The sequence below is a fragment of the Coloeus monedula genome (assembly GCF_965178545.1).
Source record: "Coloeus monedula genome assembly, chromosome: 27".
Classification (NCBI taxonomy): Eukaryota; Metazoa; Chordata; class Aves; order Passeriformes; family Corvidae; genus Coloeus; species Coloeus monedula.
The window spans coordinates 4,817,305-4,843,410 of record NC_138807.1 but is presented as its reverse complement, the minus strand read 5'-3'; the positions used below and the strand labels follow the sequence as shown (position 1 = coordinate 4,843,410).

The following is a 26,106-nucleotide window of genomic DNA, read 5'->3' as shown; positions in this document are numbered from 1 at the left end:
CCCCGAGTGGGAGGGGGGGGAGGTCGGTCTGGGGGGTGGGGGGGGTCACCCAAAATGTCAGGAGGGCGGCGCGCACCCCGCTCGGATTACCGGGAGCCGCCTCAGCGGGCACCGCGCCGGGGCAGGGGGGGCACTGGGGGGGCACGGGGGGGCTCTTGGGGACAGCCCTGGGGACAGGCAGAGCGAGGGGGGTTGGGGATATAGGGCGGGGGGGAGGGACACTGGGGACAATGGGGTACGCTGGGGACACCGGAGAGGCGGCGCCGGTGCCACCGCCGGGCAGAGCCCCCTCCCCGCTCCCCCCGGGACCCCCCCACGGGGCGCGGCCGGACACGCGTGGCCAGTGCGGCCGGCGCTGGGGAGCCGCGGCCAACCAGAGCATTAAAGGGGCCGGGAGCTCGGGCTCCGCTCCGCCGCCGCCTTTGTCCCTCCTCCCGCCCGGCACCGGCGGCACCGGCGGCGGCACCGGCGGCCCCGGCGGCCCCGGCGGCCCCATGCACCGGCCCCCGCCGCCGCCGAGCCCCGCACCATGCCCGAGCCGCCGGCCGCAGCGCAGGACGGCGAGCGGCCCCGGCGGGGCCCGGCCGCGGAGGAGCGAGCGGAACCGGCGGCCCCCACCGGCGTCCTGGGTACGGGGGGAACCGGGCGGGCACCGGGCCGGGGGTACGGAGGGGGATTGCGGGAGGCGGCGAGAGGGTCGGGGAGAGGGGCACGGGGAGGGCTGGGGGCGGGAGGGCCCGGTTCCTGCGGCTCGCTGCGGATGCGGGCCGGGATGCGGCTCCCCGGGACCGCCGGGGGGGGAGATGGGTCGGGGCTGCCGGTAGCGCTCTGAGCATCCCCCCGGTACCGCTCCGTGCCCCCCTCCGTGGGGGTCCCGCTTCATGCGGGGGAGGCTGCGGGTCTCTGGTGGTCGCGGCTGATTTTGTGCCCCCCCCCCCCCCTCCGGACAGCTCCGAGCCCCCCCGGGCTGCGTTTCGCACCCAGCTCCGCGTCCCCCGCTCACCGGTGACATCCCCAGCGCGGTGTCCCCGCACCCCCCGTGCCACCCCCACCCCAGGGAGGTGTTTTTCCCCCCCTCCGCCAGGCCCGTGCCCTCCCAGCACCACGGGAAGGGGGGGGTGGCGCAGCTCGCAGCCTTTGTGTCGCTGTCCCCACGCTGGCGCTGGGGTCCCCTCCCCGCGTGGCGCTGGGCCAGGTGACACCCCCTGATCGGGGTCCCCGCGGCCGGGCGGGGGAGGGTGGCAGGGCCTGGTGGCTGCTGTGGCACCGAGCAGCGGGACTCCTGGCTGCCGGTGGGTGACCCACTTCGTGCCGCCCCCCGGGACGCTCGGGCCGGGGCAGTGGCGGCCCCCGCCACGCCGCAGCTCCGGTGACCTTAGGCCGGGAGCCAAGGTGAGCGGCACCGCCGGCGACAAACGGGGACAAGCAGGGGCAGCCGGCGGCGCGCCCGGGGGCTGGCACACAGCGCTGCAGCCCCGGCGACCCCGCGGTGCCACCTCGGTGGTGGCACCGCGTGCCGGGAGGGGCTGCGGGGACAACGGGACGAAGGGGACGCGTGGTTTGAGTGGGGTGAGGGGGGCGGTCACCACCCCCCCCCCCCAAACCCGGCAAGTTTGGGGGCGCTGGGGACCCCTCTTTTCCATGACCTTGGGCAGGAAAAGCCGCGCTGCCCCCGGATTTGGGGGCTCCGGGGTGGGCATTGCACACGCTGGTGTCGGTGTCGCCGGTGTCCGTGCCCGCGGCCGGGTCCCGCAGTCGCCACCGGCGCCGGGTGCCACCGCTGCGGGCAGGACATGAATAATGCAGGGTGGGTGAGCTCAGCCCGCCGGCGTCACCCGGCTGCCAGGGTGGCACGGCCGGGCACCCTGCTGGCCCTGCACCCTGAAACGCTGGCACCCTAAAACACTGGCACCCTGCAACACGGGCACTTGGCACCCCGACAGCTCAGCACCCCGAAACCCCTGCATGGTACCCCCCCACCCTGATACCCCAACACCCTGGCACCCGGGTACCCCCCCACCCTGATACCCCAACACCCTGGCACCCGGGTACCCCAACACCCTGATACCCCAACATCCCAACACCCTGGCACCCCAACACCTTGACACCCCAATACCATGGTACCCCGGCACCCCAATACCCCAACACCCGGGTACCCCAACACCTCAGCCTCCCAGCACCCCTGCACCCTGACACCCCAATACCCTGGCACCCCAACACCCCAATGCTCTGATACCCCGGCATCCCAACACCCCGGCACCTTGGCACCCTGCTACCCTACCACCCTGGCACCCCAACACCTTGATACCCCATAACCCTGGCACCCTGGTACCTCTGCACCCTGGCACCCCAACACCCCTGCACTGTAACACGCTGGCACCCCGGTACCCCAGCACCCAGGCACCTCAACACCCAGACACCCCAACATCCCAACACCCTGATACCCCAACACCCTGATATCCCAACAGCCCTGCACCCCAACACCCGAGTACCCCTAAACCCCGACACCTCGACACCCCAGCACCCCAGCACCCAAACACCCTGGCACCCCAACACCCGAGTACCCCTAAACCCCATCACCCCACACCCTGGCACCCCAGCACCCTGATAACCCAGCACCCCAGCACCCTGATAACTCAGCACCCAAACTCCCTGGCACCCCATCACCCGAGCGCCCCTAAACCCCAACACCTCGGCACCCTGGCACCCCAAGACCCTGGCACCCCAGCACCCAAACACCCTGGCACCCCAACACTCGAGCACCCCTAAACCCCAACACCCCACACCCTGGCACCCCAGCACCCTGATAACCCAGCACCCAAACACCCTGGCACCCCAACATCCGAGCACCCCTAAACCCCAGCACCTCGGCACCCCAACACCCGAGCACCCCTAAACCCCAACACCTCGACACCCTGGCACTCCAGGACCCTGATAACTCAGCACCCAAACACCCTGGCACCCCAATATCCGAGCACCCCTAAACCCCAACACCCTGGCACCCCAGCACCCTGATAACCCAGCACCCAAACTCCCTGGCACCCCAATATCCGAGCACCCCTAAACCCCAGCACCCTGGCACCCCAACATCCGAGCACCCCTAAACCCCAACACCCTGGCACCCCAGCACCCTGATAACCCAGCACCCAAACACCCTGGCACCCCAACATCCGAGCACCCCTAAACCCCAACACCTCGACACCCTGGCACTCCAGGACCCTGATAACTCAGCAGCCAAACACCCTGGCACCCCAACACCCGAGTACCCCTAAACCCCATCACCCTACACCCTGGCACCCCAGCACCCTGATAACCCAGCACCCAAACTCCCTGGCACCCCAATATCCGAGCACCCCAACACCCAAACACCCTGGTACCCCAACACTCGAGCACCCCTAAACCCCAACACCTCGTCACCCCAGCACCCTGATAACCCAGCACCCAAACTCCCTGGCACCCCAACACCCGAGTACCCCTAAACCCCAACACCTCGGCACCCTGGCACCCCAACACCCCACCCCCTGGCACCTCAGCATGCCGGTACCCCGGCAGCGCAGGGCAGGACACGGTGCCACAGCGGGGGTGGCAGCCTGGCAGCCTGGCACTGTCCCCAGCTGCCACCCACGGCTCGGGGACAGCGCAGCCTTTCAGAGCCCATCGGGGCGCTGAGTTTGTGGGGTCTCAGCAGAGATTCCCGGGGGGTTCCCGGGGTTGGGGTGCATTCCCTGCCATGAGCAGCTCTGGCATTTCCTGTTTTTCCGGGCGGTTTCCGGCACCCCGAGCCCTTCCCAGCCCTGGGGCACCCGGAGAGGCCTCGACATCCCCGGCTGAGGAGGGGACACTGAGGCAGGAGGGGACACTGAGGCAGCGAAGCGACAAACGGGGTCCCCACCGCCATCGGGGACCTCCTCCCTGCCAGCTCCGGGTGGATTTTTTGGGCTGCCCCCTGCCCCTGGGGACACCGGGCACGGGGACAGCGCGTGCCAGGGCTGCGGCCACCCCAGAGCGGGCCAGTGGCCGTGTCCCCTCGCTGCCACCCGCTCGGGGGGTGCTGCTTTGGGGACTGTCCCCATCCCACCTCGGCGCGGCGGCGCGGGGCCTCGCCGGGTTTCCATGGAGACCGGCTGCTTTTTTTTTTTTTCCCCCCTATTCCCGTTTTTCCTGCGCTTTTCCATCCATCCCTCGGAGCCCGGCCCCGCCGAGGGGCAGCGGGAGGAGGTGAGAGGTTTTTGGGGACTCTCCGAGGGGACATCCCGCGACACTCGGCACGCCGGGGGTGCCAGGACGCGCTGGCGGCTCCTCCCCGCAGCTGTCGGGGCCGATTTTGGGATCTGCCGCAGGAGAAATCCGATGCCAGGGCGGTGGCACCGCCAGCGGGGCCGTGACCTGTGCCATGGCCGGGGTGGGGACAGCCGGGGACGTGTCCCGCGCTCATCCCGGGGCTCCCGGGAGGTTTGGGATCCGCTTCCCGGGGATTTTGATCCCTCCCCGGCCTCCTCCCGGCAGATAAACTCTTCGGGAAGAGGCTGCTCCAGGCCGGGCGCTACATCATGTCCCACAAGGCCTGGATGAAGACGGTGCCCACGGAGAACTGCGATGTGCTCATGACATTCCCGGGTAGGGATGGGCACGGGAAAAGCGGGATTGGGATGGGATGTGGCCGGGAAAAGAGGGATTGGGATGGGATGTGGCCGGAAAAACCGGGATCGGGATGTGCACGGGAAAACTGGGAGAGGGATGTGACCAGGAAAACCGGGATTGGGATGGATGTGCTCTGGAAAACCGGGATTGGGATGTGCACGGGAAAACTGGGATTGGGATGTGACCGGGAGAATCTGGGATAGCTGGGGCAGGTGGGGATGGGGATGGTGGGAAGAGCCCGGGGGGTGGCAGTGGGGATGGGGGATGGGGGATGTGGAGAAAACGTGTGGGGTGTGGGATTGGGGAGAGATGTGGGATGTAGAGAGGGATGTGGGATGTGGGGAGGGAATGGGACCGGGATGGGGGATGTGGGAAGGGATGGGGACCGGGATGGGGGATGTGGGAAGGGATGGGGACTGGGATGGGGGAGGTGGGAAGGGATGGGGACTGGGATGGGGGAGGTGGGAAGGGATGGGGACCGGGATGGGGGAGGTGGGGATAGATGGGGCTGTATGGACGGATGGGGACTGGGATGGGGGACAAGGGGATGGATGGGAACTGGGATGAGGGACACAGGGATGGATGGGGACTGGGATGGGGGACAAGGGGATGGATGGGAACTGGGATGAGGGACACAGGGATGGATGGGGACTGGGATGAGGGACACGGGGATGGATGGGGACTGGGATGAGGGACACGGGGATGGATGGGGACTGGGATGAGGGACACAGGGATGGATGGGGACCGGGATGGCGGACACGGGGAGGGATGGGGACTGGGATGGGGGACACAGGGATGGATGGGGACTGGGATGAGAGACACGGGGACGGATGGGGACTGGGATGGGGGACACGGGGATGGATGGGGACTGGGATGGGGGACACGGGGATGGATGGGGACTGGGATGGGGGACACGGGGATGGATGGGGACCGGGATGAGGGACATGGGGATGGTTTGGGACCGGGCTGAGGGACACGTGGTGGCACACGGGGACGGATGGGGACCAGGATGAGGGACATGGGGACGGATGGGAACCGGGCTGAGGGACACGTGGTGGGACACGGGGATGGTTTGGGACCGGGCTGAGGGACATGGGGATGGTTTGGGACCGGGCTGAGGGACACGTGGTGGCCCACGGAGCCCGCTGCCCTCCCCGCAGACACCACGGATGACCACACGCTGCTGTGGCTGCTGAACCACATCCGCCTGGGCATCCCCGAGCTCATCGTGCAGGTGCGGCACCACAAGCACACGCGCGCCTACGCCTTCTTCGTCACCGCCACCTACGAGAGGTGCGTCCCCCCCGGCCCCGCCGCGCCCGCACAGGGGTACGGGGTTAGGGGGATATGGGGTTAGGGGGATATGGGGTTAGGGGGATATGGGGATAACGGGGTTATGGGGATATGGGGATACGGGTTTATGGGGATACGGGGATATGGGGTTATGTGGTTATGGGGTTATGCGGTTATGGGGTTATGGGGATGCAGGATATGGGTTTATGGGGATATGGGGTTATGGGGACACAGGGATATGGGGACACGGGGATGTGGGGACACGGGGATATGGGGTCACGGGGATACAGGGACACGGGGATATGGGGTCACGGGGATACAGGGACACGGGGATATGGGGTCACGGGGATATGGGGTCACGGGGATATGGGGACACGGGGATGTGGGGACCCGGGATGTGGGGACACAGGGATGTAGGGACACGGGGATGTGGGGACACAGGGATATGGGGACTCCGGGATATGGGGACACAGGGATGTGGGGCTGCCGGGATATGGAGACACAGGGATATGGAGACACAGGGATATGGAGACACAGGGATATGGGGACACGGGGATGTGGGGACACCGGGATGTGGGGACACCGGGATATGGGGACACAGGGATGCGGGGACACGGGGATGTGGGGACACGGGGATGCAGGGACACGGGGATGCAGGGACGCAGGGATGTGGGGACTCCGGGATATGGGGACTCCGGGATGTGGGGACACGGGGATATGGGGACACAGGGATATGGGGACACCGGGATGTGGGGACACGGGGATGTGGGGACACGGGGATGTGGGGACACGGGGATGCAGGGACACGGGGATGCAGGGACACGGGGATGCGGGGACACGGGGATGTGGGGACACGGGGATGTGGGGACACGGGGGTGTGGGGACACGGGGATGTGGGGCTGCCGGGCCGCGCCCCCAGCGCTGTGCCCCGTTCCCGCAGTTTGCTGCGCGGGGCGGACGAGATCGGGCTGCGGAAGCCGGTGAAGGCGGAGTTCGGGGGCGGCATGCGCAGCTTCTCGTGCGAGGAGGATTACATCTACGAGAACATCGAGAACGAGCTCGGCTTCTTCACCTCGCAGGTGGGGGGAATGTGGGGATATGGGGATGTGGGATATGGGGATATGGGATATGGGATATGGGTTATGGGATATGGGTTATGGGGATGTGGGATATGGGATATGGGATATGGGGATGTGGGATATGGGGATATGGGATATGGGGATGTGGGATATGGGATATGGGATATGGGGATGTGGGATATGGGATATGGGTTATGGGGATGTGGGATATGGGGATATGGGATATGGGGATGTGGGATATGGGGATATGGGTTATGGGGATGTGGGATATGGGATATGGGTTATGGGGATGTGGGATATGGGATATGGGATATGGGGATGTGGGATATGGGGATATGGGATATGGGGTATGGGGATGTGGGATATGGGGTTATGGGATATGGGATATGGGTTATGGGGATGTGGGATATGGGGATATGGGGTTATGGGATATGGGTTATGGGTTATGGGGATATGGGATGTGGGATATGGGGATGTGGGTTATGGGATATGGGATATGGGTTATGGGATATGGGATATGGGGTTATGGGATATGGGGTTATGGGGATGTGGGGATGTGGGATATGGGATATGGGTTATGGGATATGGGATATGGGATATGGGGATATGGGGATATGGGGTTATGGGGTTATGGGGATATGGGGTTATGGGGATGTGGGATACTGGGATCTGGGATCTGGGGATCTGGGGTTGTGGGGATCTGGGATATGGGGATACAGGGATATGGGGATATGGGGTTATGGGGATGTGGGGATGTGGGGATGTGGGATATGGGATATGGGAATGTGGGGATGTGGGGATGTGGGATATGGGATATGGGAATGTGGGGATGTGGGATATGGGATATGGGTTATGGGGATGTGGGGATATGGGGATGTGGGATATTTGGATATGGGGATATGGGGTTATGGGATATGGGATATGGGGATGTGGGGATCTGGGGATATGGGATATGGGGATGTGGGATATGGGATATGGGGTTATGGGGTTATGGGGATATGGGATATGGGATATTTGGGTACAGGGATATGATGATATGGGATATGGGGTTATGGGATATGGGATACTGGGATACTGGGATACCGGGATATGGGAATATGGGATATGATGATGTGGGATACAGGGATAATGGGATGCAGGGATACGGGGTTATGGGAATATGGGGATTTGGGGAGGCTGGGATATTTGGATGTGGGGATGTGGGATATGGGGATAGGGGATGCGGGGATACAGGAATATGGGGGTGAGGGGATACAGGGATATGGGGGTGAGGGGATACAGGGATATGGGGATGCGGGGATACAGGGATATGGGGGTGAGGGAATACAGGGATGCCGGACAAGGATTCAGGGATTCGGGGATATGGGAATGCAGGGATGAGGGAATGCAGGGATGAGGGGACAGAGGGACACGGGGCAGGGAGGGGAGGGGAGGGGAGGTCACCACCCCCTCCCCAGCGAGCCCCATCCCGCCTGGCGCCCACCCGGCCCCGCAGTGCTGGGGACAAGGCGGGCCTGGGAGGAGGGGACAGTCCCGGGCGGGGGACAGGAACGGTGCCGGGGTGTCCCCGCAGGAGCGGCAGAACATCATCAGGTACTGGCTGGAGAACCTGCGGGCCAAGCAGGGAGAGTCCCTGCACAACATCCACTTCCTCGAGGGACAGCCCATCAGTGAGTGTGGCACTGCCGCGGCACCCGGGGGCACTCGGCGGCACTGCCATGGCACTCGGTGGCACCCGGTGACACCCGGGGGCACTCGGTGGCACTGCCATGGCACCCGGTGACAGCCGGTGGCACTGCCATGGCACTCGATGGCACCCGGTGACACCCGGGGGCACTCGGTGGCACTGCCATGGCACCCGGTGACAGCCGGTGGCACTGCCATGGCACTCGGTGACACTCGGTGGCACTGCCATGGCACTCGGTGGCACCCGGTGACAGCCGGTGGCACCGCCATGGCACCGCCACACCACAGCACCGCCACCCCCTGCCCCTGCCCAAGCGGTGCCGTGGTGGCCCCGGCGGGCACCAGCCCCTTGTCACCCGTGTCCCCACCCCTGCGGTGGTGGCTGCATGCTGGGCACAGAGCCACGCTTACCCCGACCCCAGTGACCCCAGTGACCCCAGTGACCCCACTGTCCCCACTGACCCCACTGACCCCACTGTCCCTGTCCCAACCCCACCACACCACGTGTGGGGTGGCAGTGGGGTCCCGGGGTGGGCTGGAAGTGTCCCCACTGTCCCTGACCCCGTGTCCCCACTGTCCCTGACCCCGTGTCCCCAACTCCAGGACGATGTGAGGGTGGTGGCTTCATGATGGGCACAGAGCTGTCCCCACTGTCCCACCCCCACCACACCGCGCCCATGTGGGGTCGCAGGGGGATCTCTCACCTTGTGTCCCCTCTGACCCCGTGTCCTCATTGTCCCTCACCCCGCTGTCCCTGACCCCATGTCCCCGCTGTCCCCCGCCCCATGTCCCCACTGTCCCCATGTCCCCACTGTCCCCATGTCCCCACTGTCCCCGTGTCCCCATTGTCCCCGCTGTCCCCGTGTCCCCGCTGTCCCCGCTGTCCCTTCTGTCCCCTCTGTCCCTGACCCCGTGTCCCCATTGTCCCTCACCCCTCTGTCCCTGTCCCCGTGTCCCCGCTGTCCCCGTGTCCCCGCTGTCTCCGTGTCCCCGTGGCCCCATTGTCCCTGACCCCGTATCCCCACTGTCCCCGTGTCCCCGCTGACCCTCACCCCGTGTCCCCTCTGTCCCCATTGTCCCTCACCCCTCTGTCCCCTCTGTCCCCTCTGTCCCCTCTGTCCCCTCTGTCCCTGCCCCCGTGTCCCCGCTGTCCCTGACCCCGTGTCCCCGTGTCCCCTCTGTCCCGGTGTCCCGGTGTCCCCGGGCAGTCCCGGAGCTGGCCGCACGGGGGGTGATCCAGCAGCTCTTCCCGCTGCACGAGCAGAGGATCCTCAAGCGCCTGATGAAGTCCTGGGTGCAGGCGGTGTGCGAGGCGCAGCCCCTCGGTGAGGCTTTGGGGTCACCCTGGGCGGTTTATGGGGTCCCAGCCCCTTGGTGAGGCTTTGGGGTCACCCTGGGCGGTTTTGGGGTCCCATTTGGGATGACCCCGGTGAGGTTTTTGGGGTCCCAGCCCCTCGGTGAGGCTTTGGGGTCACCCTGGCGGGTTTATGGGGTCCCAGCCCCTCGGTGAGGCTTTGGGGTCACCCTGGCGGGTTTTTGGGGTCCCATTTGGGATGACCCCGGTGAGGTTTTTGGGGTCCCAGCCCCTCGGTGAGGCTTTGGGGTCACCCTGGCGGGTTTTTGGGGTCCCAGCCCCTTGGTGAGGCTTTGGGGTCACCCTGGGCGGTTTTGGGGTCCCATTTGGGATGACCCCGGTGAGGTTTTTGGGGTCCCAGCCCCTCGGTGAGGCTTTGGGGTAACACCAGCGGGGTTTTTGGGGTCCCAGCCCCTTGGTGAGGCTTTGGGGTCACCCTGGCGGGTTTATGGGGTCCCAGCCCCTTGGTGAGGCTTTGGGGTCACCCTGGGTGGTTTTTGGGGTCCCATTTGGGATGACCCCGGTGAGGTTTTTGGGGTCCCAGCCCCTTGGTGAGGCTTTGGGGTCACCCTGGGCGGTTTATGGGGTCCCAGCCCCTCGGTGAGGCTTTGGGGTCAACCTGGCGGGTTTTTGGGGTCCCATTTGGGATGACCCCGGTGAGGTTTTTGGGGTCCCAGCCCCTTGGTGAGGCTTTGGGGTCACCCTGGCGGGTTTTTGGGGTCCCAGCCCCTTGGTGAGGCTTTGGGGTCACCCTGGGCGGTTTTGGGGTCCCATTTGGGATGACCCCGGTGAGGTTTTTGGGGTCCCAGCCCCTCGGTGAGGCTTTGGGGTCAACCTGGCGGGTTTTTGGGGTCCCATTTGGGATGACCCCGGTGAGGTTTTTGGGGTCCCAGCCCCTTGGTGAGGCTTTGGGGTCACCCTGGGCGGTTTTGGGGTCCCATTTGGGATGACCCCGGTGAGGTTTTTGGGGTCCCAGCCCCTCAGTGAGGCTTTGGGGTAACACCAGCGGGGTTTTTGGGGTCCCGGCCCTGCTGACACCGCCCCGTCCCCCCCCAGATGACATCTGTGACTATTTTGGGGTGAAGATCGCCATGTACTTCGCCTGGCTGGGCTTCTACACCTCGGCCATGGTGTACCCGGCCGTCTTCGGCTCCATCCTCTACACCTTCACCGACAGCGACCAGGTGAGGGCACGGGGGCACAGGGGACGGGATTTGGGGTCACGGGGAGGTTCCCGGCCTTCCTGGGGGGTTTTCATCCCTTCCTTGTGGGTTTCAGTCCTTCCCTGCGAGGTTTTCCCCCCCTTTTTTAGGAATTTTCATCCCTTCCTTGTGGGTTTTCCATCCCCTCCTTGTGGGTTTCAGTCCTTCCCTGCGGGGTTTTTTTCCCCCCTTTTTTGGGAATTTTCATCCCTTCCTTGTGGGTTTCAGTCCTTCCCTCTGAGGTTTTTTTCCCCCCCTTTTTTGGGAATTTCCATCCCCTCCTTGTGGGTTTCAGTCCTTCCCTGCGGGGTTTTTTCCCCCCTTTTTTGGGAATTTTCATCCCCTCCTTGTGGGTTTCAGTCCTTCCCTGCGGGTTTTTTTTTCCCCCCTTTTTTGGGATTTTTCATCCCTTCCTTGTGGGTTTTCCATCCCCTCCTTGTGGGTTTCAGTCCTTCCCTGCGAGGTTTTTCCCCCCCTTTTTTGGGAATTTTCATCCCTTCCTTGTGGGTTTTCCATCCCCTCCTTGTGGGTTTCAGTCCTTCCCTCTGAGGTTTTTTTCCCCCCTTTTTTGGGAATTTTCATCCCTTCCTTGTGGGTTTTCCATCCCCTCCTTGTGGGTTTCAGTCCTTCCCTGCGGGGTTTTCCCCCCCTTTTTTGGGAATTTCCATCCCCTCCTTGTGGGTTTCAGTCCTTCCCTGCGGGGTTTTTTCCCCCCTTTTTTGGGATTTTTCATCCCCTCCTTGTGGGTTTTCCATTCTTCCTGGAGGGTTTCTATCCCTCCTTGGGGTTTTCTGTGTCTCCTTGTGGGTTTTTCTTCCCTCTGTGGGTTTTCCGTTCCTCCTTAAGGGTTTGCATCCTTCCTTGTGGGTTTCCACCCCTGTTTTGCTGTTTTGATTCCCTCCCTGGAGCTTTCCAGACTTTCTTGGGGTTTCCATCCCTCCTTGTGGGTTTTAATTCTCTCCTTGGGGGTTTTAATTCTCTCCTTGGGGTTTCCATCCCTCCTTGGGGGTTTTAATTCTCTCCTTGGGGGTTTTAATTCTCTCCTTGGGGTTTCCATCCCTCCTTGTGGGTTTTAATTCTCTCCTTGGGGTTTCCATCCCTCCTTGTGGGTTTTAATTCTCTCCTTGGGGTTTCCATCCCTCCTTGGGGGTTTTAATTCTCTCCTTGGGCTTTCCATCCCTCCTGGTGGATTCCCAAAATTCCTTGAGGGTTTCCATCCCTCCTTTGGTGTTTTTCTCTCCCTCTTCGGGCTTTTCATCCCCTCCTCATGGGATTTGCTTCCCTCCTGGGTGGTTCCTCTCCCTCCTTGTGCCATTTCCACCCCTCCTCGAGGCTTTTCCATCCTTCCTCGTGCATTTCCACCCTTCCTCACCTCCTTCCCTCCCTCTTCCCCCAACTTCTCCCCCCCGATTCCCCACCCCTGCCATTCCCGCTGCCTTCGGGTTCCTCCCAACCCTACGGGGCTGGGTTTGGGGCACATCGGGGCCGCGAGGGGACCAACCCCGGTGCAGTTGGTGCCGTCCGTCCCCCAGACCAGCCAGGACATCTCCTGCGTGGTCTTCGCCATCTTCAACGTCATCTGGGCCACGCTGTTCCTGGAGGAGTGGAAGCGCCGCGGCGCCGAGTTCGCCTACAAATGGGGCACGCTGGACACCCCCGCGGAGTCCATCGAGGAGCCCCGGCCCCAATTCCGGGTCAGACACCCGGGAATGGGCTCCCAACCCTTGGGAAAGGCCCCGTTCCTTCGGGGGGGGGTCCCTCCTATTGCTTGGGAAGGTTTCCATCCCTTGGGGGGGTTCCCAGTTGTTATGGGGAGGTCCCGTTCCTTGTGGGGGTCCCGTCCCTTGTGGGGGTCCCGTCCCTTGTGGGGGTCCCATCCCTTTTGGGGGTCCCATTCCTTGGGGAGATCCTGTTCCATAGAGAGGGTCCCATTCCTTGTGGGGATCCCATTCCTTGGGGAGATCCCGTTCCTTGTGGGGATCCCATTCCTTGGAGAGATCCCATTCCTTGGGGAGATCCCATTCCTTAGAGGGGGTCCCATCCCTTGTGGGGGTCCCATCCCTTTTGGGGGTCCCGTTCCTTGGGGAGATCCCAGTCCTTGGAGAGATCCTGTTCCTTAAAGAGGGTCCCATCCCTTTTTGAGGGTCCCATCCCTTTTGGGGGTCCCATTCCTTGGGGAGATCCTGTTCCGTAGAGAGGGTCCCATTCCTTGTGGGGATCCCATTCCTTGGAGAGATCCCATTCCTTAGAGGGGGTCCCATCCCTTTTGGGAGTCCCATTGCTTTGGGAGATCCCATTCCTTGGGGAGATCCCGTTCCTTGTGGGGATCCCATTCCTTGGAGAGATCCCATTCCTTGGAGAGATCCCATTCCTTGGAGAGATCCCATTCCTTAGAGGGGGTCCCATCCCTTGTGGGGGTCCCATCCCTTTTGGGGGTCCCGTTCCTTGGGGAGATTCCAGTCCTTGGAGAGATCCTGTTCCGTAGAGAGGGTCTCATCCCTTGTGGGGGATCCCATTCCTTGGGGAGGGTCCCATTCCTTGTGGGGATCCCATTCCTTGGGAAAGGTCCCATCTCTTGGGGGGGATCCTATGCCATGGGGAAAGTCCCATTCCTTGGGAAAAGTCCCATTCCTTGTGGGGATCCCATTCCTTGGAAGATCCCATCCCTCTTAGGGGGACCCCATCCCTTGGGGGATCCCATCCCTTTTGGGGGGTCCCATTCCTTGGAAGATCCCATCCCTTTTATGGGGGTCCCATCCCTTGGGGGATCCCATCCTTTTAGGAGGACCCCATTCCTTGGAAGATCCCATCCCTTTTGGGGAATCCCCTTCCTTGGGGGATCCCACCCTTTTGGGGGTCCCATTCCTTGGAAGATCCCATCCCTTTTAGGGGGTCCCATTCCTTGGGAAAAGTCCCATTCCTTGTGGGGATCCCATTCCTTGGAAGATCCCATCCCTCTTAGGGGGATCCCATCCCTTTTGGGGGGTCCCATTCCTTGGAAGATCCCATCCCTTTTATGGGGGTCCCATTCCTTGGGGGATCCCATCCCTTTTAGGGAGACCCCATCCCTTGGGAAGGTCCCCAGGGCTGGGACACCCCGTGGCGAGGTGGGGCTCACAGAGGGATCCCACGGAGCCCTGGGCTCACCCCCCGCCGCGCCGCCCCGCACGCAGGGGATGAAGCGGATCAGCCCCGTGACCAGCGCGGAGGAATTTTATTATCCCCCCTGGAAGCGGCTCCTGTTCCAGAGCCTCGTCAGCCTCCCCGTCTGCCTCGCCTGCCTCTGCCTCGTCTTCCTCCTCATGCTCGGCTGCTTCCAGCTCCAGGTGCGTCCCTGGCCCTGCAGGGATGGGCTGGCACCGGCTCTTGGGGACAGGGATGGTGGCACTGGTCCTGGTCCTGATCCTGATCCTCATTCTGTTCCTGGTCCTGATCCTGATCCTGATGCTGATTCTGGTCCTGATCCTGTTCCTGATCCTCATTCTGGTCCTGGTCCTGAACCTGATCCTGGTCCTGATCCTGATCCTGGTCCTGATTCTGTTCCTGGTCCTGTTCCTGGTCCTGGTCCTGGTCCTGAACCTGATCCTGGTCCTGATCCTGATCCTGAATTCTGTTCCTGGTCCTGACCCTGACCCTGACCCTGATTCTGCTCCTGTTCCTGTCCCTGTCCCTGTTCCTGTTCCTGTCCCTCTCCCTTTCCCTGCCCCCATCCCTGTCTCATCCCTGTCCCTGCCCCCATCCCTGTCCCTGTCCCATCCCTATCCCATCCCTGTCCCCATTCCTGTCCCTATCCCTGTCCCTGTCTCATCCCTGTCCCTGTCCCATCCCTGTTCCCATCCCTGCCCCTGTCCCACCCCCATCCCACCCCCATCCCATCCCTGTCCCATCCCATCCCATCCCACCCCATCCCATCCCATCCCATCCCATCCCATCCCATCCCATCCTATCCCATCCCATCAATCCCATCCCATCCCATCCCATCCCTGTCCCATCCCATCCCATCCCATCCCATCAATCCCCTCAGGAGCTGGTGCTGAGCATCCCGGAGCTGCCGCGCATCCTCCGCTTCCTGCCCAAAATCATCCTGGCCGTCATTGTCACCGCCTGTGACGAGCTCTACAAGAAAGTGGCCTTGTGGCTCAATGACATGGGTGCGTGGGGACCCTGGGGGACACCGAGGGGGCACCGGGGGTGGCCCTGGCAGGGGCTGGCACCCCCCAAACCCCGCTGAGCCTCCCCGTGCCCTGCAGAGAATTACCGGCTGCAGAGCGCCTACGAGAAACACCTCATCATCAAAATCGTCCTGGTGAGGGGACACTGGGACACGGCGGGGGGACTGGGGGGCACTGGAGGGGTCCCAGTGGCTCTTGGTGAGGGACAGAGGGCACTGGGGGGCACTGGAGGGGACTGGGGGGGTCCCAGTGGCTCTTGGTGAGGGGACAGAGGGGACTGGGGGGCACTGGGGGGGTCCCAGTGGCTCTTGGTGAGGGGACTGGAGGGACTGGAGGGGACTGGGGGGACAGAGAGGACCAGAGGGGTCCTGGCAGTCACAGAGGGGACACAGAGGGGACCGGAAGTTTTCTGCTGCCACCGTGGGGACACCGAGGTGACCGAGAAGTCCCCGGTGCCACCCGCGATGTCCCGGTGCCACCCCCGGTGTCCCCGGTGCCACCCGCAGTTCCAGTTCGTCAATTCCTACCTGAGCCTTTTCTACATCGGATTCTACCTCAAGGACATGGAGCGGCTCAAGGAGGTGAGGGGACCCTGCCCGGGGGACAGATGTCCCCACAGTGTCCCCAACACCCCCCTCACCCCTTCTCCACCACCGCCACCACCCCTGGGTGTCCCCGCGTGTGTCCCCCTCGGTGCCGCGGCGGTGCCCAGCGCGGCTCACGGCGTGTCTCTGTGTGTGTCGCCGTGTGTCGCCGTGTGTCGCCGTGTGTGTGTCCCTTGTGTCCCTTCCGCAGCTCCTGCTCATCCTGTCCCTGTCGCAGAGCCTCGCGCGGCAGCTCCGGGAGGCTCTGCTCCCCTCCATCCTCCTCCACATCCACCTGTCCCTCATCTTCCTCAGGCGCCTCCTGCTCTTTGGCTGGAGCCTGGGAGTGTCCAAAGTAGGAGCGGGGAGGGACGGGTTGGGAATGTCCCCTCCCCCCCCCCCCGCCCCGGGACACGGTGGGGATACTGATGTCCCCAACCCTCCCCCTTTTCCCCCACTGGGGTGGCGGTGGGGCTGCTGCGGCCCCGCCCCATCGGGAGTGGTCAGCGATGGGTGGGGGGGGAGGGTGACCCAGGAGGGGACACGCCGGGGTTGGGGTGTCCTGAGCGGCCATCGAGGCCATCGAGGGCCGGAGGGAGAGGGGGGACACTGCGGGGGTGACAGGGAGGAGCGGGGACATCGCAGGGGCAGCAGAGATCTTGTGGGGAGAGCAGAGAGGAGCAGGGACACCTCGGGGACGGGAGGGAGGAGGAGAGACACCACGGGAGGAGCAGGGACACCACGGGAGGAGCAGGGACATCACAGGAGGAGCAGGGACATCACAGGAGGAGCAGGGACCTCGAAGGGACACCACGGGAGGAGCAGGGACACCACGGGAGGAGCAGGGACCTCGAGGGGACACCAGGGAGGAGCAGGGACACCACGGGAGGAGCAGGGACACCACAGGAGGAGCAGGGACACCACGGGGACACCAGAGAGGAGCAGGGACCTCGAGGGGACACCAGAGAGGAGCAGGGACACCACAGGAGGAGCAGGGACCTCGAGGGGACACCAGGGAGGAGCAAAGACACCGCGGGGACACCACAGGAGGAGCTGGGATACCGCAGGGACACCAGAGAGGAGCAGGGACACCAGGGAGGAGCAGGGACACCACGGGGACACCACGGGAGGAGCAGGGACCTCGAGGGGACACCACGGGAGGAGCAGGGACACCACGGGAGGAGCAGGGACACCAGGGAGGAGCAGGGACACCACGGGGACACCACGGGAGGAGCAGGGACCTCGAGGGGACACCACGGGAGGAGCAGGGACACCACGGGAGGAGCAGGGACATCACAGGAGGAGCAGGGACCTCGAGGGGACACCACGGGAGGAGCAGGGACACCACGGGGACATCACAGGAGGAGCAGGGACACCACGGGAGGAGCAGGGACCTCGAGGGGACACCACGGGAGGAGCAGGGACACCACGGGGACACCACGGGAGGAGCAGGGACGCCACAGGAGGAGCAGGGACGCCACAGGAGGAGCAGGGACACCACAGGAGGAGCAGGGCCCTCGAGGGGACACCAGGGAGGAGCAGGGACACCACAGGAGGAGCTGGGACACCACGGGGACACCAGAGAGGAGCAGGGACCTCGAGGGGACACCTGGGAGGAGCAAAGACACCGCGGGGACACCACAGGAGGAGCTGGGATACCGCAGGGACACCAGGGAGGAGCAAGGACACCGCGGGGCCAGGCCATGGGGACACCACCCCCTGTCCATCCCCCGCGGGTGAGGGGGGGGGGGGGGGGAGGTGACACCGTGGCCACCGTGTCCCCACAGATGCTGGCCACGCTGCTGATCACGCGCCAGTTCCTGCAGAACGTGCGGGAGGTGTCGCAGCCCCACCTGTACCGGCGCCTCCGCCGCGGCGACCTCAACCTGCGCAGCCTCCGCCAGCTCGCCCACGCCCTGCTCTGCCTGCTCGCCCCGCGGCGACCCCCGCAAGCCCCTGCCGAGGGGTCCCGGGGCGAGAAGAAATGTCTGAACGGAGGGTGCGGGGTGCCGGAGGAGGAGGAGGAGGAAGAAGAGGAGCGGCGCGGCTCGGACTCGGAGGAGGAGAGCGCGCTGGACTGCGGGCTGAAGCTGAAGAAGGTGAGCTTCATCGAGCGTGGCGAGCGGCGAGCCGAGCCCGCTGGCCCCGAGGACGAGCCTTTCCTCGAGGAGGGCAGCCCCACCATGGTGGAGAAGGGCATGGACCCCGCCGCCGTGTTCGAGCTGTGCGAGGAGGAGGACGAGGCCGAAGGAGCGCCCGGGAGCCCCGCGAGAGCGGCGACGGAGCCGGCGGGGCTGGCGAGGGTGGCGAGGAGGAGGAGGGAGGAGGAGGAGGGAGAGGAGGAAGGGAGGAAGCGCAACCGCGCGTCCTGGATCGACCCCCCCGAGGAGAATTACTCCACGCAGCTGACACAGGCCGAGGTGGAGAGCTGCATGAAGAAGTATGAGGTTGGTGGCCCGGTGGCCTTCGTCACCTTTTTGTCCCCTTTTTGCCCCTTTTTTGTCCCCTTTTTGCCCCTTTTTTGTCCCTTTTTTGTCCCCTTGTCCCTGGACCTGCTGGGCTCGCCAAGGTGTTCCTGGGGCTCCCTGAGGTGTCCCAGTGGCCATCGGGATCCCCAAGGTGTCCTTCAGGGCTCCTTGAGGTGTCCTCGTGGTCGGTGGCCTCACCAAAGTGTCCCTGGAGCTGGTGGCCTTCCCGAGGTGTCCCCGTGGCCAGCAGGATCCCTGGGAATGGTTGGCTTCCCGAGGTGTCCCCGTGGCCACCTGCAGGGTGGTGGCAACAGCTGGACACGAGCCCGGGTGTGCCCAGGTGGGCAAAGGGCACCTGGCTTGGAGCAGGGCAGGGATTGTCCCCAAATCCTGTGTCCAGTTCTGGGCCCCCATGGCCAGAGGGGCTGGAGAGCGGCTGGAGCTGGGGAAGGGCTGGAGAATTCCTGAGGGAGCCGGGAAGGGGCTGGAGAATTCCAGGCTGGGAAAGGGCTGGAGAATTCCCAGTTGAGAATTCCTGAGGGAGCTGGGAAAGGGCTGGAGAATTCCCAGTTGGGAAGGGGCTGGAGAATTCCCGAGGGAGCTGGGAAGGGGCTCAGCCTGGAGCAAAGCGGGATCAGGGGGGACATTCCCAATCTCCACCAGTCCCTGCCAGGAGGGCACGGCCGGGGGGGATCCCAGGGGACACCAGGACAGGAGGGAACGGCCCCAGGCTGTTCCCATCAGCGGGAATTTCCTCCTGGAAAAGGTGCTCAGGGCTTGGAATTCTCCAGGGAAGTTGGGAATCCCCACCCCTGGAGCCGTCCAAGGAACGTGGCCTTGGGCGACCAGGTGGGGATCGGCCACGGGTCAGACTGGGCAACCTCAGAGGATCTTCCCAACCTGCAATTCCATAAAAACCCCCCAGCAAACCCCAAACCCCTCCCAGAGCCGGGCTCTGATCCCACTCCCCTCTCCCCAGAACACTCCAGAACATTCCAAGGGACACCCAAGAACCTCCAAGCTCAAGACCCCACGACCTGAGAACTCTTTCCGAGCTCACCCATTCCCCGATTTCTCCCTCAGGACACCTTCCAGGACTACCAGGAGATGTTCATCCAGTTCGGCTACGTGGTGCTGTTCTCCTCGGCCTTCCCGCTGGCCGCCATGTGCGCCCTGGTCAACAACGTCATCGAGATCCGCAGCGACGCCTTCAAGCTCTGCACGGGGCTGCAGAGACCCTTCGGCCAGCGCGTCCAGAGCATCGGCCAGTGGCAGGTGGCCACCTCGGGGACGCCGGGAGAGGCTTGCGGGGCTTTGGATTTGGGGAGGGGGGTTCACCCCCGTCCTCGCTGCTCTTGCAGAAGGTGATGGAGGCCATGGGTGTCCTGGCCATCGTGGTCAACTGTTACCTGATCGCCCAGTGCGGGCAGCTGCAGAGGCTCTTCCCGTGGCTCAGTCCCGAGGGAGCCATCGTGTCCGTGGTGGTGCTGGAGGTACCGGAGAGGGGGGTCAGGGTTGGCTCCGCGCCTTTGGGGTTGGGATGCCGAATTTCAGCCCCGTCCGTCGTAGGTAGCGATGGGATTGGGTGGGAATGGCCGTGGGAGTTCACGTTGCTGGGGTAAGGAAGGGCCTGGGAGCTCCTGTCCCTGGAGAGTCCCGTTCCTGGAGAGTCCCGTCCCTGGAGATTTCATCCTGGAGATTCCCATCCTGGAGATTCCCATCCCTGGAGATTCCCATCCTGGAGATTCCCGTCCCTGGAGATTTCATCCTGGGCAACTCCCATCCCTGGAGATTCCTGTCCCTGGACACATAAATCCCTGGACATTCCCATCCCTGGAGATTCCTATTCTTGGACATTCCCATCCCTGGAGATTCCCATCCCTGGAGATTCCCATCCCTGGACATTCCCATTCCAGGACATTCCCATCCCTGGACACTCAATTCCCTGGAGATTCCCATCCCTGGAGATTCCCATCCCTGGAGATTCCTGTCCCTGGACACATAAATCCCTGGACATTCCCATCCCTGGAGATTCCTATTCTTGGACATTCCCATTCCTGGAGATTCCCATCCCTGGACATTCCCATTCCGGGACATTCCCATCCCTGGACACTCAATTCCCTGGAGATTCCCATCCCTGGAGATTCCTATCCCTGGACACTCCCATCCCTGGAGATTCCTGTCCCTGAACATGTAAATCCCTGGAGATTCCCATCCCTGGAGATTCCCATCCCTGGAGATTCCTATTCTTGGACCTTCCCATCCCTGGAGATTCCTATTCTTGGACATTCCCATTCCCGGACAATCCCATCCCTGGACAATCCCATCCCTGGAGATTCCCATCCCTGGACATTTCCATCCCTGGACACTCAATTCCCTGGAGATTCCCATTCCTGGAAATTCCCATCCCTGGACGATCCCATTCCTGAGCACTCAATTCCCTGGAAATTCCTATCCCTGGACATTCCCATCCCTGCACACACAATTTCCTGGATATTCCCATCCCTGGACAATCCCATTCCTGGAGATTCCCATCCCTGGACACTCAATTCCCTGGATATTCCCATTCCTGGAGATTCCCATCCCTGGACACTCAATTCCCTGGATATTCCCATTCCTGGACAATCCCATTCCTGGACACTCAATTCCCTGGATATTCCCATTCCTGGACAATCCCATTCCTGGACACTCAATTCCCTGGATATTCCCACCCCTGGAGATTCCCATCCCTGGACATCCCTGTGGGCAGTGGGGTGGGGTCTGGAATTCCCCCGGCTGTCACCGAGGCTCTCCCCATCCCCCATTTCCTGCGGGGAAGATTTTGGGATGAAAGGGCCGGATTTGGGATAGAAGCACCGGATCTTGGGATGGAAGGGCCAGATTTTGGGATAGAAGGGCTGGATTTGGGATAGAAGGGCCGGATTTGGGATGGAAGGGCCGGATTTGGGATGGAACGGCTGGATTGGGATAGAAGGGCTGGATTTTGGGATAGAAGGGCTGGATTTTGGGATAGAAGTGCCGGATTTGGGATGGAAGTGCCGGATTTGGGATAGAAGCACCAGATTTTGGGATAGAAGGGCTGGATTTGGGATAGAGGCACCGGATTTTGGGATAGAAGCACCAGATTTTGGGATAGAAGGGCTGGATTTTGGAATAGAAAGGCTGGATTTTGGGCTTGTGGCGGCGCCGGGGACGCTCAGGTGGCCACCGTGTGCCCCCAGCACTTCGCCCTGCTCCTGAAGTACGTCATCCAGGTGGCCATTCCCGACATTCCCGCCTGGGTGGCCGAGGAGATGGCCAAGCTGGAGTACCAGCGCCGCGAGGCCTTCAAGGTGGGTCCTGCCCGGGTGGCATCCCCAGGGTGCCCCCAGGGTGTCCCCAAGGGCCTGGCGGGTCCCCAAAATGTCCCCGGCACCCGCTGGGCTCCCAGAGATGTCCCCGAGGTGTCCCCAGGTGCTGGTGGCCACCCCGGGGTGTCCCTGTGCCCGGTATCCCCTCGATGTCCCTGTGCCATCCCCATGCCCGGTGTCCCCTCGATGTCCCCATGACATCCCTGTGCCATCACCATACCCAGTGTCCCCTCAATGTCCCCTCGATGTCCCCTCACCATCCCCATACCACCGCCGTGCCCAGTGTCCCCTCGATGTCCCCATGCCACCGCCGTGCCCCGTGTCCCCTCGATGTCCCCTCGATGTCCCCTCGATGTCCCCGTGCCATCCCCATGCCCGTTGTCCCCTCAATGTCCCCTCACCATCACCATACCCAGTGTCCCCTTAATGTCCCCTCAGCATCCCCATGCCCGGTGTCCCCTCGATGTCCCCTCACCACCCCATGTTCATTGTCCCCTCGATGTCCCCGTGACATCTCTGTGCCATCCCTGTGCCCGGTGTCCCCTCACCACCCCCGTGCCCGGTGTCCCCTCCATGTCCCCTCACCATCCCCGTGCCATCCCCGTGCCCGGTGTCCCCTCGATGTCCCTTCACCATCCCCGTGCCACCGCCATGCCCGGTGTCCCCTCGATGTCCCCGTGCCATCCCCATGCCATCCCCATGCCCGGTGTCCCCTCGATGTCCCTTTGCCATCCCCGTGCTGCCACCGTGCCCGGTGTCCCCTCGATGTCCCCTTGATGTCCCCTCACCATCCCCGTGCCACCGCCGTGCCCGGTGTCCCCTCGATGTCCCCTCGATGTCCCCTCACCATCCCCGTGCCATCCCCGTGCCCGGTGTCCCCTCGATGTCCCCTCACCATCCCCGTGCCACCGCCGTGCCCAGTGTCCCCTCGATGTCCCCTCGATGTCCCCTCACCATCCCCATGCCACCCCTGTGCCCGGTGTCCCCTCAATGTCCCCTCGATGTCCCCATGACATCCCTGTGCCATCACCATACCCAGTGTCCCCTCAATGTCCCCTCACCATCCCCGTACCACCCCCATGCCCGGTGTCCCCTCGATGTCCCTTTGCCATCCCCGTGCCACCGCTGTGCCCAGTGTCCCCTCGATGTCCCCATGCCACCGCCGTGCCCAGTGTCCCCTCGATGTCCCCTCGATGTCCCCCTGCCATCCCCATGCCCGTTGTCCCCTCAATGTCCCCTCACCATCACCATACCCAGTGTCCCCTTCATGTCCCCTCAGCATCCCCGTGCCCGGTGTCCCCTCGATGTCCCCTCACCACCCCATGTTCATTGTCCCCTCGATGTCCCCGTGACATCTCTGTGCCATCCCTGTGCCCGGTGTCCCCTCACCACCCCCGTGCCCGGTGTCTCCTCCATGTCCCTTCACCATCCCCGTGCCATCCCCGTGCCCGGTGTCCCCTCACCACCCCCGTGCCCGGTGTCTCCTCCATGTCCCTTCACCATCCCCGTGCCATCCCCGTGCCCGGTGTCCCCTCACCACCCCCGTGCCATCCCTGTGCCCGGTGTCCCCTCAATGTCCCCGTGCCATCCCTGTGCCCGGTGTCCCCTCGATGTCCCTTCACCATCCCCGTGCCACCGCCATGCCCGGTGTCCCCTCGATGTCCCCTCACCATCCCCATGCCATCCCCATGCCCGGTGTCCCCTTGATGTCCCTTTGCCATCCCCGTGCTGCCACCGTGCCCGGTGTCCCCTCGATGTCCCCTCGATGTCCCCTCACCATCCCCGTGCCACCGCCGTGCCCGGTGTCCCCTCGATGTCCCCTTGATGTCCCCTCACCATCCCCGTGCCACCACCGTGCCCGGTGTCCCCTCGATGTCCCCTTGCCATCCCCAGAAGCACGAGCGGCAGGCCCAGCACCACTTCCAGCAGCAGCAGCGCCGCAAGCGCGAGGAGGAGGAGCGGCAGCGCCACGCGGAATTCCAGGCGCGCAAGGAGCGCGAATCCAGCCGGGACGAGCCCACCAAGCCCGAGGCCACCGGGCAGGACCCGGCGCACGACAAAAACCCAGGGAAAGGGAAAAGCTCCGGCGGCTCCTCCTCGCACGGCCCCGACAAGCCCAAGAGGCCCAGCTCGCTGCTGGCCACCAACAACGTGATGAAGCTCAAGCAGATCATCCCCCTGCAGGGCAAATTCCTGTCCGGTGGCACCGCCGCGGCTGGCACCGCCACCGCCCGCTCGCCGCAGTCACCGACGGGCAGCGAGAACAAACTGCCGGGATTCCTGAGCTTCAAATTCCTCAAATCCCCCGAGACTAAGCGGGACGCGGGCACCGAGAAGGTGCAGTCGCCCACCAAGCCCTTCAACCCCGGCAAGCTGTTTAATTTCGGCAAGTCCGAAGGGTTCGGTGCCAACGGGGGCACTGCCGGAGCGTCCCCGCAGCCCCGGGCAGGGCCCTCGGCGGACGCGGTGCCCGGGAAGGCGCATCTCAACGAGGAAGGGGCACGGGAGGAGCAGGAGAGCCGGGCGGAGGAGGAGGGCGGCGGTGCCCGGCTCTGACCGGAGCTCCGGGGGCACGGGAAGGACCAGGCAGAGCGGGAGGGCGGCGGTGCCCGGCTCTGACCGGAGCTCCGGGGGCACGGGAAGGACCAGGCGGAGCGGGAGGGCGGCGGTGCCCGGCTCTGCCCGGCGTTCCGGGATGCCCGGGGGCACCGGGAGCTGCCCGCTCGCTGCTGCGCGCGGCCGTGGCCGTCGGGAGCCTCTCGCCGCCGCTCGCCCGCGGGGCTGGCCCGGGCCCGGGAGCCGCCAGCGCCGCGCTCCGCTCCGGTGCCCTGTGCTGCGTGCCCCCGGGTGCCCCCGGTGCCCTGTCCTGTGTCCCCCCGTGTCCTCCCGGTCCCCGGTGCTGCGTCCCCCCGGGTCCCCCGCGCGGAGCCGCCGCCGTCGGTCCGGGAGCCGCGGGGGGACAGCGGGGGAGGAGCGAGCGAGGGGAGGCTGGAAAGTCCCGGTAGCGCGGCGGGGGAGGAGTGATCCCGGTTTGGGTGGAATATCCCGGTTTCCATGGACACCGGGAGGAGTTATCCCGGTTTGGGTGGGGTATCCCGGTTTCTATGGACACCGGGAGGAGTTATCCCGGTTTCCATGAGCACCGGGAGGAGTTATCCCGGTTTGGGTGGGGTATCCCGGTTTCTATGGACACCGGGAGGAGTTATCCCGGTTTCCATGAGCACCGGGAGGAGTTATCCCGGTTTGGCTGGAGCTTCCCGAAGCTTTCCAGACTCACCGGGAGGAGTTATCCCGCTCTGGCTGGAGCATCCCGGAATTTTCCACGCTCCCGCTCCGGCTGGAGCATCCCGGTTTCCATGGACACCGGGAGGAGTTATCCCGGTTTGGTTGGAATATCCCGGTTTCCAGACTCACCGGGAGGAGTTATCCCGGTTTCCATGGGCACCGGGAGGAATTATCCCGGTTTGGATGGAGTATCCCGGTTTCCAGACTCACCGGGAGGAATTATCCCGGTTTGGATGGAGTATCCCGGTTTCCAGACTCACCGGGAAGCGTTATCCCGCTCTGGCTGGAGCATCCCGGAATTTTCCACGCTCCCGCTCCGGCTCGAGCATCCCGGTTTCCATGGACACCGGGAGGAGTTATCCCGGTTTGGGTGGAGCATCCCGGTTTCCAGACTCACCGGGAGGAGTTATCCCGCTCTGGCCGGAGCATCCCGGAATTTTCCACGCTCCCGCTCTGACCGGAGCATCCCGGAATTTTCCACGCTCCCGCTCCGGCTCGAGCATCCCGGTTTCCAAGCTCACCCGCCGGAATTATCCCGGTTTGACCGGAGCATCCCAAAGCTTTCCACGCTCCCGGTTTATCCCACACGTGCCGCGCTCCAACCTTTGGATCCTCCGGGAGCACCCTCCGCCTCATCATCCCCTCTCCTGGAATCCCTGGAATCCCTGGAATCCCGCGATTCCCGGGACCAGCCCGATCCAGCCGTGCCTCAGCCCTCCGAGCGCCGCTCCCTCCGCCCGCCTGGATGATCCCGGCTGGCAAATCCCAAATCCCGGATCCCAAATCCCAAATCCCGGAGATCCTTGCCAGCTTCCCAGGCCCTTTTCCAGGCGGGAAGGGAAGCGCATCCCTCGGGAATGCCGCGCATGGATGGATGGGGCAGCGTTTCTTGCACTAAATCCCAACCCAGCCCCGCCGCCGGTGCCGCTTCTCCCTCATCCCAAATTCCCAGCGGGAAATTCCCGGCCCCAGCTCCGAATTCCTTGGAATTC

General features: G+C 64.0%; 1 protein-coding gene across 9 annotated transcripts; it reads left to right on the top strand.

Annotated features, from left to right (window-relative positions):
* Positions 1–273: 273 nt before the first annotated feature.
* ANO8 (anoctamin 8) lies at positions 274–26,106 on the top strand. Of its 9 annotated transcripts, XR_014227113.1 has the most exons (20): positions 275–629; positions 4,507–4,617; positions 5,802–5,934; positions 6,875–7,013; positions 8,587–8,683; positions 9,908–10,024; positions 11,110–11,237; positions 12,767–12,949; positions 14,429–14,581; positions 15,280–15,406; positions 15,506–15,561; positions 15,934–16,008; positions 16,223–16,366; positions 17,799–18,458; positions 19,563–19,754; positions 19,841–19,972; positions 21,701–21,811; positions 23,723–24,919; positions 24,951–25,008; positions 25,093–26,106. XR_014227113.1 is itself a non-coding variant. In XM_082297878.1 (18 exons), the coding sequence occupies exons 1-18, from the start codon at positions 530–532 to the stop codon at positions 24,383–24,385; spliced, it is 3,318 nt and encodes a 1,105-aa protein (XP_082154004.1). In that variant the 5' UTR covers positions 274–529; the 3' UTR covers positions 24,386–26,106. The 9 variants fall into 9 exon arrangements, 7 of the variants coding, with proteins under 7 accessions (XP_082154004.1, XP_082154007.1, XP_082154009.1 ...); XR_014227114.1 differs by having other exon boundaries at positions 24,951–26,106; XM_082297878.1 differs by having other exon boundaries at positions 274–629; positions 23,726–26,106.

Excerpts from the sequence above, each read along its gene's own strand:
- ANO8 (XM_082297877.1), top strand. The coding sequence starts at position 530 with ATGCCCGAGCCGCCGGCCGCAGCGCAGGACGGCGAGCGGCCCCGGCGG. Across the intron at positions 4,618-5,801 it reads TGTGCTCATGACATTCCCGG|ACACCACGGATGACCACACG; the intron begins GTAGGGATGGGC and ends CCCTCCCCGCAG. Across the intron at positions 21,812-23,722 it reads AGCGCCGCGAGGCCTTCAAG|AAGCACGAGCGGCAGGCCCA; the intron begins GTGGGTCCTGCC and ends TGCCATCCCCAG.